This window comes from Diceros bicornis, chromosome 20 (genome assembly GCF_020826845.1).
Source record: "Diceros bicornis minor isolate mBicDic1 chromosome 20, mDicBic1.mat.cur, whole genome shotgun sequence".
Taxonomy (NCBI): Eukaryota; Metazoa; Chordata; class Mammalia; order Perissodactyla; family Rhinocerotidae; genus Diceros; species Diceros bicornis.
In genome coordinates, this window is record NC_080759.1 from 34,871,643 (window position 1) to 34,883,909 (window position 12,267).

The 12,267-nt window shown below is 39.9% G+C and overlaps 1 protein-coding gene across 2 annotated transcripts in view; it reads left to right on the forward strand.

Moving 5' to 3' along the window:
• The window catches only part of ADAMTS12 (ADAM metallopeptidase with thrombospondin type 1 motif 12), a 315,991-nt gene that overhangs the window by 208,539 nt on the left and 95,185 nt on the right, over positions 1-12,267 (forward strand). For both annotated transcript variants that reach the window (XM_058564273.1, XM_058564274.1), the window contains exons 8-12: positions 117-260; positions 852-996; positions 5,725-5,817; positions 7,540-7,685; positions 10,705-10,874. In XM_058564273.1, the coding sequence (XP_058420256.1) occupies positions 117-260; positions 852-996; positions 5,725-5,817; positions 7,540-7,685; positions 10,705-10,874 (698 nt within the window). The remainder of the gene's footprint in view (positions 1-116; positions 261-851; positions 997-5,724; positions 5,818-7,539; positions 7,686-10,704; positions 10,875-12,267) is intronic.

Sequence of the window (12,267 nt, forward strand, 5' to 3'; positions counted from 1 at the left end):
AACAGACGCCTTTTTAAAAAGTTGCTGTCTGTGGGCTATTTTCACCCTGGAAAAATGAAGGTTTTCTCCCTGTTTCATGCTACCTCGATATTCTTGTGCTTTGTGCCTTCCTGCAGCTTCGGCATCCAGCATGACGGGAAAGAAAACGACTGTGAGCCCGTGGGCCGGCACCCCTTCATCATGTCCCGCCAGCTCCAGTACAATCCCAGCCCGCTGACGTGGTCCCAGTGCAGCAAGGAGTATATCACCCGCTTCCTGGAGTAGGTGACAGTGCGTCTCGCGACAGCCTTGCTGGGGTCTCTTTGAACTGGAAGTCACTTTGAATTTTACACAAAGGATCTGAGGACTGGAAAAGGCTCAGTTCCTCTCACAGGCACAGCATCAGGGTGGCATCAGAAGGGGTGGATTTCACTTGTGCTTTCTGATCCTGAGATCCAGGTGGGTTCTGCCCTCCAGCCACAGCCAGGTGAACATCGTTTACCCCCTGCTTGTTCCTGTCTCAAGGTGGCTCTTTGTTTACCTGGGTGTGTTAACTCCTTGGGGACTGGCAGGAACAAGCAGGATATGTCAGAAGTGGTCACCAAAACCCCATTGGGGGTAAGATGATGATTTTCCAATTTTACCACTGCTTGTATTCCCTGGATCATAATTGAACTGATGGTGTGGGACGTGATGTGCATCTCCTTTTAGACAATGCCCACCTTCAGCCTAGAGGGTTCTCTGCCTTATAGAAATAAAGTTGTCTTGAAGGACAATGAGTAAACTAGAGGGATGGAAATTCCTGTTGAATGAAAGACTGAAGATGAAGGAAATCATAAGCAACTGCTCTTATCTCTGTTAACTTATTTCAGCCGCGGCTGGGGCTTCTGTCTTGATGACATCCCCAAAAAGAAAGGCTTAAAGTCCAAGGTCATTGCCCCTGGAGTGATCTATGATGTTCACCACCAATGCCAGCTGCAGTACGGCCCCAATGCTACCTTCTGCCAGGAAGTAGAAGTAAGTCTTGGGCATCTTGGTGCCTCTGGCGGGTATCTTCAGGGCTAAGATCTCCAGCATGCTGAAGGAAGGGGCAGGGAAATATTTGGAAACCCAAAGATCTAGATATAGAAATGGAAACTTTCTATTCATGGCAAGGTGTCTGTAAGGCAGAAGAATTGAAGTTGGGGTTCTTTATATTTCTTGACCCTCCCTCTGGTGTTCTATGACCTTGACCCTGGTATTCCATGGAGCCAGCAATCCTTTGCAACTGGGTAGTGGTGAAGAAAATTCGGTAGTGATTTTCACACCTGCAGACTCCATAGCAACCAAAGGTTGCTCCCCGTCCTGAATTTCCCATCTGGTTCAGGCACCACCAGATCCCAAGGTAGGAATAAGAGTCATCCCCAGTTCATTCTTCTCCTTTATTTTCAACATCCAAGTGGTAAGTCAAGCCCTGACAATTAACCTCCTAAAGAGTTTGTGGCTCTGTTCTGTCTTCTTCGTTCCCACTGCTGCTGTCCTGATTCAGTCTCTCACCATCTCTCCTTGCTGTTGTAATTACCTAGTCTCTTCCGCATTCAAATTGTTGCTCAAGTCACTTCAGAAAAACACAAATCTAACCATGGCTTTACTCTGCTCTTAGGGCCCCCACTGACCACAGGATAAAGTTCCAACTCCTCTGTGAGCCATTCCTTTGTAATCTGGATCTTGCCTCTTCTCTGAACTCATCCCATTTAGTGCAAAAGTGTCAGTGTTGACACAGACATGGACAAGCCAGTCTGCTTGAACCCCTGCCAGATTCTGTGCTGTGAACTGACTAAGATGAGAAAGATGAGCACTCAGAACTTAATAAGACAAATTCTCTGCCCTTGAGGAGCTCCTGCTCTGGTGGAAGAGGCAGACAGGAAAATTTGTATACAGTGAGATAAATACAAAAAGAGACACATAGAAAGAACTTTGAGGAGGAAGTAAATAACTGTGCTTAGACAGAACAGGCAAGACCGAACAGAGAAAATAAAGTCGGTATAAAACTCCCTCACCCCTCACTTCTAACTGCTTACCAAGTTGTACCAATACTGCCTCCTCAATATCTCTAAAATCTACCTGTTCCTAGATGACTGCGGAGTCCTCTGATTAGGCTCCTTTCTTGGAGTCTAACCACGTCCCCTCAATTCTGATCCCGTCCCCAAAATGCAGCCAAAGTGACCTTTATAAATGGAAATCTAATTGTGTTCCCCTCTGATTAAAATGTTTCACAGCCTCCCCATTCCCTTACAATAAAGTTCAAATTCTCTAAAATGGCTTAAAAGGGGTTTCAGGATTCATCCTATTTCTCAGTCTCTGGCCTTCTCTCTTAAAATACTGTTTTAACGCTCCACTCTCTAACCCGGTATTCTGATTATAAGTATGTTGGATTTTTATCACTAATCTTCCATATCTTAGAACCTCTCCTTATATTTTTCATCTCTTTATATCTATGCATTTTGTGTCATTTCTTTCTTTAGCTTCCAATTTGCTAGTTCTCTCTTCAGATATGTCCAATCCTCTGTACAACCAGTCTATTGACTTTTTAATCTCATGTATTGTATTTTTCACTTATGACAGTCTATTTGGTTATTTTTCTAAATTTTCTCTGATTTTTATGATCTCTTGTTCCTAATTCAAACTTTCAATATGATCTTTTATTTCTTTAATCATATATGACACATTTATTTTGCAATTTATGTTGGGTAATTCCAATGCCCAGGGTCTATGTAGGTCTGTTTCTCCTTTTTGGGATTTCTTCTGGCTCTCACTTATTATGCATTATTTCCTTTTGTCAATTTTTGCTTTCATTGTGAGCTCTTGGTTATGAAACTTCTTGTTAGGCTATTCTTTAAGGCCTAGATGGCTGGCACAATCTTTCAGAGAGAATTTTCACTGCCATCTCTGGGTCAATTTAAAATAAATTATTGGTTGGATGTTGCTCCACTGACTACATGAGTGGTGTGAGGGCCAGTGCAGATACAAACTCGCAAGGGTAACATTTTACCACTCCTTCTAGAGTTAGAGTTAAAACAGACAAGTTTCTCAGCTATGTCCCTAGGTGTATTTTCTTTCACTCTTTCATTATGGGCATAGTCCTTTGGGGTTATGGCCTCGTATGGGGGTCTCCAATCCAACTTCCCACCCTACCTAGGCCCTAGGCATTGTCTCTTGTACCCAAGTGACCATTAAAATTAAGATCTAAGGTACCAGGTTCGCATTTCCAGATTAACATTTCTGCTACATTTTTAACCTCTGAAGATTTCTCTTACTTTCTTGCCAACTCAGGAATGCATTTAAACATTTAAAATATTTTATCCAGGATTTTAGATGTCTTATAGAGGAGTTTTCAGAGTATCCTGTAGTTTACTAGAAACAGACCACTCTGGCTATCTCTGGTCAATTCCTCTTTTATACTCCATGGTTATCCATACTGAACAACCTCATGCCCTGAAAGCGCTTCATACTACCTCCAGAACTTTGCCTGCTCTGTTTCCTCTGGACCATCCCTCCGACTCATCATTTGGGTCTCAGCTTAAACATCATTTCATATCCTATGCTGTATTTTTTTTTCAAAGCCTTTATTAGAAGATATTAGAGTTGCTTTTTACTTGTCTATGCCCACCCCTTCTATATTGTAAGCTCTCTGAGGGAATTTTATTCCTGGCATTCAGCAGTGCCTAGCACATAGTAGGCGTTCAATAGATAAGTGAATGAAGACTTCAGACCCCTGCATATTGCAGCCGAGATAACCTAATAATTTTCAATATTTAAAAAAAAGCACCTAAAATATCAGAGAATATAGCATCATCTTTATTATAACTTTTTTATCTTGAAATAATTTACAACTCAAAAGAGGTTGCAAAAATTGTACAGAGCGTTCTTGTGTCCCCTTCACGCAGAACATCATTCTTTATAAATGAATAGTGAACTTATAAGAAAGTAAAAAAATTCTCAGGGGGAAAGAAAAACTAAAAAGGGGAGTGAGAAGCATATTGAAGCTGATGTGGAGATAACCAAAGATTTTCCCATCCGCATGGCCACAGACAATGATATGTTCAGGACAGGGAGTTAGAACTGACACCCCTACATGAGGCTGGGAGCCTTGAAGAGCTGTGCCTCAGTGAAGGGGTGGACTGGAAGAAATCCACCATCAACTGAGGGAGATGATGGAGAAGCATCTTTTATCTCAGCCTGTGTTTTGAGGGGCAGGGGTGCTGATGGATAACTTTCTCATTTGAAAATTCTCTGCTGCAGGCCAGCCTGGTGTCAATTTAGAGTTCAGATTTATAGTTTTGTATGGTTTGAGAATCCCCATGCCAAAAAGTAAAAATATTTCTGACCTAGTAATACCATGGGATTCCTGGTAGAAACAAAGGTTAAAAAACCACCCTGTAGGAAGCAACACTGAGCTAAGTACACACAAAACTCCAACAGATGAAGCTCTGTTCAAATGAGTTCACAATTCAGCCCCTAATTCAAAATTTAAAATAGTCTATCTTCAGTCAAGTGAGAGACAATAAACCCTCAAGGATTTTTGATAATTGAATTTTTAAGGTAGGGATAATAAAATAAATGTGTAAAAGAATGTATATGAGAAAAGCAAAAAAACACTATAAGATATTTGTAAAGTAGATATGAAGACAGTTACAGCCACTAGAAATGAAAAATATGGGCACTGACTTTAAGTTCAGCGGAGGGGTTACACAGCACACTTGACACAGCTTAAAGAGAAAATCAATCAACTGGAGTTTAGGGCAGAGAAAATTACTTCCCATTCCACCTGAGTGTTTCTCAGAGTTGTTAGATGAAGGAGAGGCTAGCCTTTTCCTGATAGAAATCCAGACTCTTTCAATTTTCATAGACAAGAAAAATGAGAGCTAAAAAATATGAAAGTGAAGTTGAAACATGAAGGACAGAATGGGAAGACTCATCAACAACAATTATGAGTTCCGGAAAGAGAGAACAGAGATAATGAGGGAAAGGCAAAATTTAGAGAGGTAAAGGTTGAGAATTTTCTAAAATTGTTAAAAATTATGAAATCTTCTGATAAAAAAAACACATTGAATCTAGAGTACAATAAGTAGATGGAACAATGGACGATGGGTAGATAGAAGAAAGTCTAAAGGTGGACTGAAGCAGCTGAACCATTTCAGATGACACATAAGAATGTTGTCACCCTTCCCTTGTTCTTACTACACGAGGAAAACTGAGAGGGAATATCCAGTTCACTCTCTAGCAGATAAAACAAGCTGGTTACCTTGAGTATTAAGTAAATAAGTTGAGGCTTTCTGAATGGAATAGTTTCCATTCAGTGAGCCTCAAGTGATAACCACCCCAGCTGTTTGTAATCAGATTCCTTCCATCCACAGTTTGGATTGGGCTTTGATGGCTAATATCACCAGCTACCCTGGCTAAGGGCAATGATATCGTGCCACACATGTAGAAATTAGTCTCAACTCTTAGGAATTGTGTTTTATCTGCCATTTTCTTATTGCCTAGTGTAGTCTAGAGACCACCGTTTATGAATGATGACAAAGTCTAAATTAAGTTTGGAACCAGGGTTCTTGCATGATTACATCCCATCACTCATTCACTAACAATAGCAGCATTTATTGTGGGTATGTGGGTGAGTGTGTGCATACTTTACCATCACTGTAGAAATGCTTTTGTGTAAGTTTTGAAAATGCAGAAACACACAACCTCACATTTATTTTCCAGAATGTTTGCCAGACACTGTGGTGCTCAGTGAAAGGCTTTTGTCGCTCCAAGCTGGACGCTGCTGCAGATGGGACACGATGTGGTGAGAAGAAGGTGATGTCAGCTGAGGAAGGGAGGTGGGAAGGCAGTGGGCATAGAGTCCATAGAGTCCTTGGGAAGAGTGGGGGTGGGGGGGGGGGGAGGCAGGGCGCTGGAGAGCGGCTATCTCTGGGTGAATGGAGATAACACAGTCAGCCTAGCCAAAGGGAGGATTCTATTCCCACCATTCCTTTTGAGCCTTCACTGGAAACAAGTAGTTAAGGAGAAAGGGCTGAGGCCCAGTTCCACACTTCATTTGCAAAACATCTGTCCCATCTTTCTCTGATGAATTTCTATGGAGTTTGTTGTGGTCAATAACATCTGCCAAGCTCATTATCAACCTTCATGTTGACATTTTTCCCCTGCATATTCAAGATTGGAAAGGACAAGCCAGTGGCTTCTTCTTTCCAAAGATGCAGATTTGGGCCACTTGTTATCTTCTTTCTCCTTATCTGACCTGACTGCATTTATTGAAGTTCTGCACACTTTACTAAGCACGAAGGCCGGACACCCAAGAACTCAGAGATGTTAGGTATCCCCCAGACTGCCTGAGAAGAACAGGATAATATGTACTGCTCAACAAAACCAGTTGGGTTTTGTTGTGGGCCGAGGATTTAGGAATTTAGTGAGCATCTTTACACAGCTTCAGTGTGGCCTGACCCGTCACTGAGATTATAGAACTTTGTCAAAATACACAGTGACCAGAAATAATGAGGAAAAGGATGCCAGTAGATAAAACATGCTCAACTCATCCAGGAAATGTGGCCATTTCTAACAATCAAGCTGCATTTTCTTTTATTTTCCTTTCTGTATGTCACCCTCATAATCTTTTTTTTTTTATAATTTTATTTATTTATTTACTTTTTCCCCCAAAGCCCCACTAGATAGTTGTGTGTCATAGGTGCACATCCTTCTAGTTGCTGTATGTGGGACGCGGCCTCAGCATGGCCGGAGAAGCAGTGTGTCGGTGCACACCCGGGATCCGAACCCGGGTCGCCAGCAGCAGAGCGCACGCACTTAACCACTAAGCCACGGGGCCGGCCCATCACCCTCATAATCTGAGAGTTGTTGGAGGATTGCCTTGAAGAGGCAGAGAGTGGATTTTTTTCTGAGTCACTTGAAAGGCCAGAACTGGAAACAACAGGAAAGCAAAAATTTTTCTTGATATTGGAAAGAACTTCAACTTCCTAACAAGTAGTGTTTTTTAGCAATGAGTGGACTTTTTACAAGAGGATGAGTTATCTGGCGAAGACATTAAATACCCACAGAGGCTATAAAGAAGTGTCATCACAGTGCCAGTCTGCAAAATGTTTGTTATCGTCTACAACAGGATGAGGAGCTTGCACCAGAAAGTAAATTAGTTATGTTACTAAACAACTATGTTACTGAGCACACTAAGCTGACATACTTTTCATAGCAAGACTTTCTCAGTGAAAGACGTGGTGTGTTGATTTACATTCTGGCATGCGATCTGCCATCCACACTTTGAGTCACATTCCTGCGTTGGCTGTAACTTGGTACCATAAAGCTCTCTTCAGTTCCTGAAATTCTCTGATTCTAAAACCCAAGACTCTTGGAGGAAATTCTTTTATGAGCCCTTCTTTGTTCTACATCTGATGTGTGACTGTAGGGGCCTGGTTGCTCAGGGAGAATTGGGTTTAGACTTCTAGGGTTCTTGGTTCAGCACGCTATGAGAACCTTCCTGATGTGCGCATCTCCTGCCTCTTCCCTTTCCAGTGGTGTATGGCTGGCAAGTGTATCACAGTGGGGAAGAAACCAGAAAGCATTCCTGGAGGCTGGGGCCGCTGGTCACCCTGGTCCCACTGTTCCAGGACCTGTGGGGCCGGAGCCCAGAGTGCAGAGAGGCTCTGCAACAACCCTGAGTAAGTCTAGCCAAATGTGGTTCCCTTCCTTCCATGAGCGCTGGGAGACCAGTCTTGGATAGCATGACGTCAATGACCCCAAGCCTCTTGAGAGAAATAAAGTGGGTTCCCAAAGACAAAAGAGAACCCAAAGATTCATAGAGGGTGAAAAAAAAAGTGGTTCTGTTTTGTTTCGTTTCATTTTGGCTCAGCACTGGATTCTTATTAGAACTTGGATAAGTAAGCAGATTCCATCATTTGAAGAAATAAACAAATTTCCTTCAAAAGGACTATCTATGTGAAAGCCTCTAGGAGATTATACATTAAATCCTTCTAGATAACCCCGCTCTATCAGTGAGAGATCAGTTATACCCAATTTGCTAGTAAGATTGTAGCTTTCTTTTGATTACAGGGAATGTACAAGTTCATAAAGATATTTTTCTTTCCTTAGGTAACTAATAAAATAGCTAGGCAGGTTTTTTCGAGGATAATTATTTTTAATGTTTTAGATAAGGATTTTGTAAACCTTAGCATTCAATGTTAGCCTGTTAAGAATTCTATAGAAGTTATTTCACAAGTGGCTTTCAATTTTTTAAGCAAATTGCTTAATTTTTTCATATTTTAAATTTGAATGAGATTATGTATGAATTAAATTTAAATTCCATTGTTTTCCAAATATATATTACATTCTTAATTTCATTATTTCCTGGTATACTAGTTCCTTAGTGCAATTTTTAAAAAGTGTACATATGATGCCTCCTGTATGAGGAAAATGGTGTTAAGCTTCTTTAACCTAGATTTACATCAGTCTGCACTGAAGTGTTAAGAGTCACGTTTTTTAAAAGGCAAATGGTAAATGTGATTACAATTTTCTCAGTGTCTCAATTCCAAATCTTACATCTCCTTTTTATTAACAAATATATTTACTACTATATATATGTATATATGTGCATGTATATATATATAAACTATATATATAATAAATTTCTCATAAGAGTTAATAAGTTAGTATCGATAAAGAGTTTAAAAACAACACCTACTTCATAAAATTGTCAGTAAATGGTAGTTGTTATAGTCGTTACGATATTTTATCATTTACCACACATATAAGTATACATTTCAGGAATTTGGACAAAATTGTTTTAAAATCTTACCCTTTGATGAAAGTTACTTTTGTTTAAATATAAAGTTTCTGTGACTTCAAAAATTTAAAACTAGAAACTTCTTATACTTTATTTTTGTGAAAATCTTTATTTTATAGTTTATTTCAGTGTGATCAAAAAAATGATTTCCATTTTAGAGATCAGGAAATATAGGCAATTTGCTCTGGGACATTGTCAATGATGTGTATCAGGCACCACCAGTTCATAGCCTTCTTGAGAGGATTGCCAGTGACTTGTGGTTATCAGAAAAGGAACTAAAGGAATGTTGAGGAACTAAAGAATGATTCTCTAACTTGGCTTCAGGGGAATGTGGTCCTAACTGCTGTCTCAGAGGCCACAATTTGTCATAGAGTCTCCCCAGGTGAGTGACCGTGTCTGATCTCAGTAGCCGGTTTGCTTAAGTTCACTGAGAACAATGCCAATGGAAACACAGTCACAGATTCGGGTCAGTGGATGACCAGCTGACCTTGAGACTGTGTTCTTAATGTTGGTCAGCTGTCTGATGAGAACCCAACAGAGCTTGGCTCATAAAAGGCTCTCAGAAATAATAAAAATCGGAGAGGAAATAAATGAAATAGAGACTAAAAAGACAATAGAAAAGATCAATGAAACTAAGAGTTGGTTCTTTAAAGAGATAAACAAAATTGACAAACCTTTAGCTAGACTCACTAAGAAAAAAAGAGAGAAGGCTCAAATAAATAAAATCAGAAATGAAAGAGGAGAAATTACAATGGATACCAGAGAAATACAAAGGATTATAAGAGAATACTACAAAAAAACTATACGCCAACAAATTAAGTAACCTAGAAGAAATGGATAAATTCTTAGAATCATACAGCCTTCCAAAACTGAGTCAAGAAGTAGAGAATCTGAATAGACTGATCACTAATAAGGAGATTGAAACACTAATCAAAAGCATCCCAAAAAACAAATGTCCAGAACCAGACAGTTTCTCTAGTGAATTCTACGAAACATTCAAAGAAGATTTAATACTTATCCTTCTCAAACTCTTCCAAAAAATTGAAGAGATGGGGACGCTTCCTAACTCATTTTATGAGGCCAACATTACCCTGATACTGAAACCAAACAAGGACAATGCACAAAAAAGAAAATTATAGGTCAGTATCGCTGATGGACATAGATGCATAAATCCTCAACAAAATATTAGCAAATCAAATACAACACTACGTTAAAAGGATCACACTCCATGATCAAATGGGATTTATTCCAGGGATGCAAGGTGTGCATATATCTTTTCAAATTAGTGTTTTCGTATTCTTCGGATATATACCCAGAAGTGTAATTTCTGGGTCTGTGGAAGTTCTATTTTTAATTTTTTGATGAATCTACGTACTGTTTTCTATAGTGGCTGCATCAATTTACATTCCCACCAACAGTGCACAAGGGTTCCCTTTTCTCCATATCCTCTCCAACACTTATTATTTCTTGTTTTCTTGATAATAGCCATTCTGACAGGTGTGAGGTGATATCTCATTGTGTTTTTGATTGCATTTCCCTGAAGATTAGTGATGTTGCGCGTCTTTTGACTTGCCTGTTGGCCACCTGTATATCTTCTTTGGAAAAATGTCTATTCAGGTCCTCTGCCCCATTTTTTAATTGGATTGTTTTTTGATATTGAGTTGTGTGAGTTCTTTATATATTTTGGATATTAACCCCTTGTTGGATATATCATTTGCAAACAGCTTCTCCTATTTACTAAGTTGCCTTTTCATTTTATTGGTGGTTGCTTTCACGGTGCAAAAGCTTTTTAGTTTGATGTAATCCCATTTGTTTACTTTTGCTTTGGTTGCCCTTGCCTGAGGAAACTGTGGGCCTTTAAGGAAACTAAAAGAACAGCCTGTGTGTTTCATTTGCAGACCAAAGTTTGGAGGGAAGTACTGCACTGGAGAAAGAAAACGCTATCGCTTGTGCAACGTCCACCCCTGTCGCCGAGATACACCAACATTTCGGCAGATGCAGTGCAGTGAGTTTGACACCGTTCCCTACAAGAATGAATTCTACCACTGGTTTCCAGTTTTTAATTCAGGTAAGGAGCTATAACAGTAGTGCTAAGGTAGCATAGCTGCCCCAGAGGTGCTTACTTTGGGGATCCCCTGATCAGATGCAGAGTTGAACTTTTGTGTGCTGAACCCTGATGACTTGAGTAGCTGGACTTGGAATAAAAAGATTTGATTCAGCTTGGTTTTTCATTTATTTACAAGCATTTAGCATGTGCCTACTTTTTGCCTAGCATAGCAAGAAATACTATAGACATGATAGTTATAAAAGTAGACATGAGGTTGATATCTAGGACAGAAACTGTTTGATACTCATGATGACCATTGAGAACTAAGACCATCCATTATCTCCCCTGACTCCTTCTGCAGAACCCTGTCTCATAGGCCAACCTAATGACATACCCAGAGCACCATGAAGACAAAGGCCAGTGGAACGGACAGGGAAGCAGGACTTCAGGTTCAGCCTTATAAAATGCTTAATTGGCGCTAAACCTTCCATTCACAGCAGCTACTTGCAAGCACAGGGTTCTTTCTGGCCTTAGGCACACCCATAGGTCATAGATGTGTGACCTCTTGGAGAGTCACAGCAGTGGGTCTATGTGCTATTATTGTTGTTGCCACAAAAGATGTTTACCTGATATTCCTAAGACTCTGTAGACCACTGCTTATACTCAACACTTATACTTAATTCAACAGACATTTGTGTTTGTTACATGCAGTGTACTTCAGTTAGCCTGTCTAACCTTGAAGGACATACTAGTTCTGTATTGCAGAAGCAAGATGGAGAGAAGTCTTGAAATTAGCACCTCTCTTCGTGGAGGTGTGTCATGATTATCACCAGAAAAAGGAGACCTTTCCGGTTTTCTTTCTGAGGGCCAAGACGTTATTTTAAAAAGGAATATATGCTTCTTATAAAATAGGAAAGTGTACACAACAGAATGAAATAAAATAAATTCTTCTTATCCCACCACACTTAACTTGTTCCTCAGAGGCAACCATTGTTAGTAGCAGGTTTCCATTTGCACGCAAATGGTATCATACTTTGCCAATTCTGCAACTTTGTTGACTCACTGAGCAGAAGATCATGGTATTATGGCTTACCTCATTCCCTTTAGTGACTACATAGCCTTGCATTATGTAAATGCAACTTAATTATCTTGTCCATTTCTCTCTGGATAAACATTTAATTGCCGCAACGAACATCCTTGACTTCTATCACTGAGGTCAGTGTTCATTTTTATGGCTGACTGAGTTGATCTCTCAAGATCAAAATGATCTCTTTCTCATTTGGTCCAAATATTTCTCCCTAACAGTGCTGATTACTGTCATGTCTGTTAATTAGTAAACATAGATTAAGAGCCTTTTCTAGATGTAATATTCTGCTAGTGTTCATTGGGAAAGGTTAATGGTACTAACTACTAC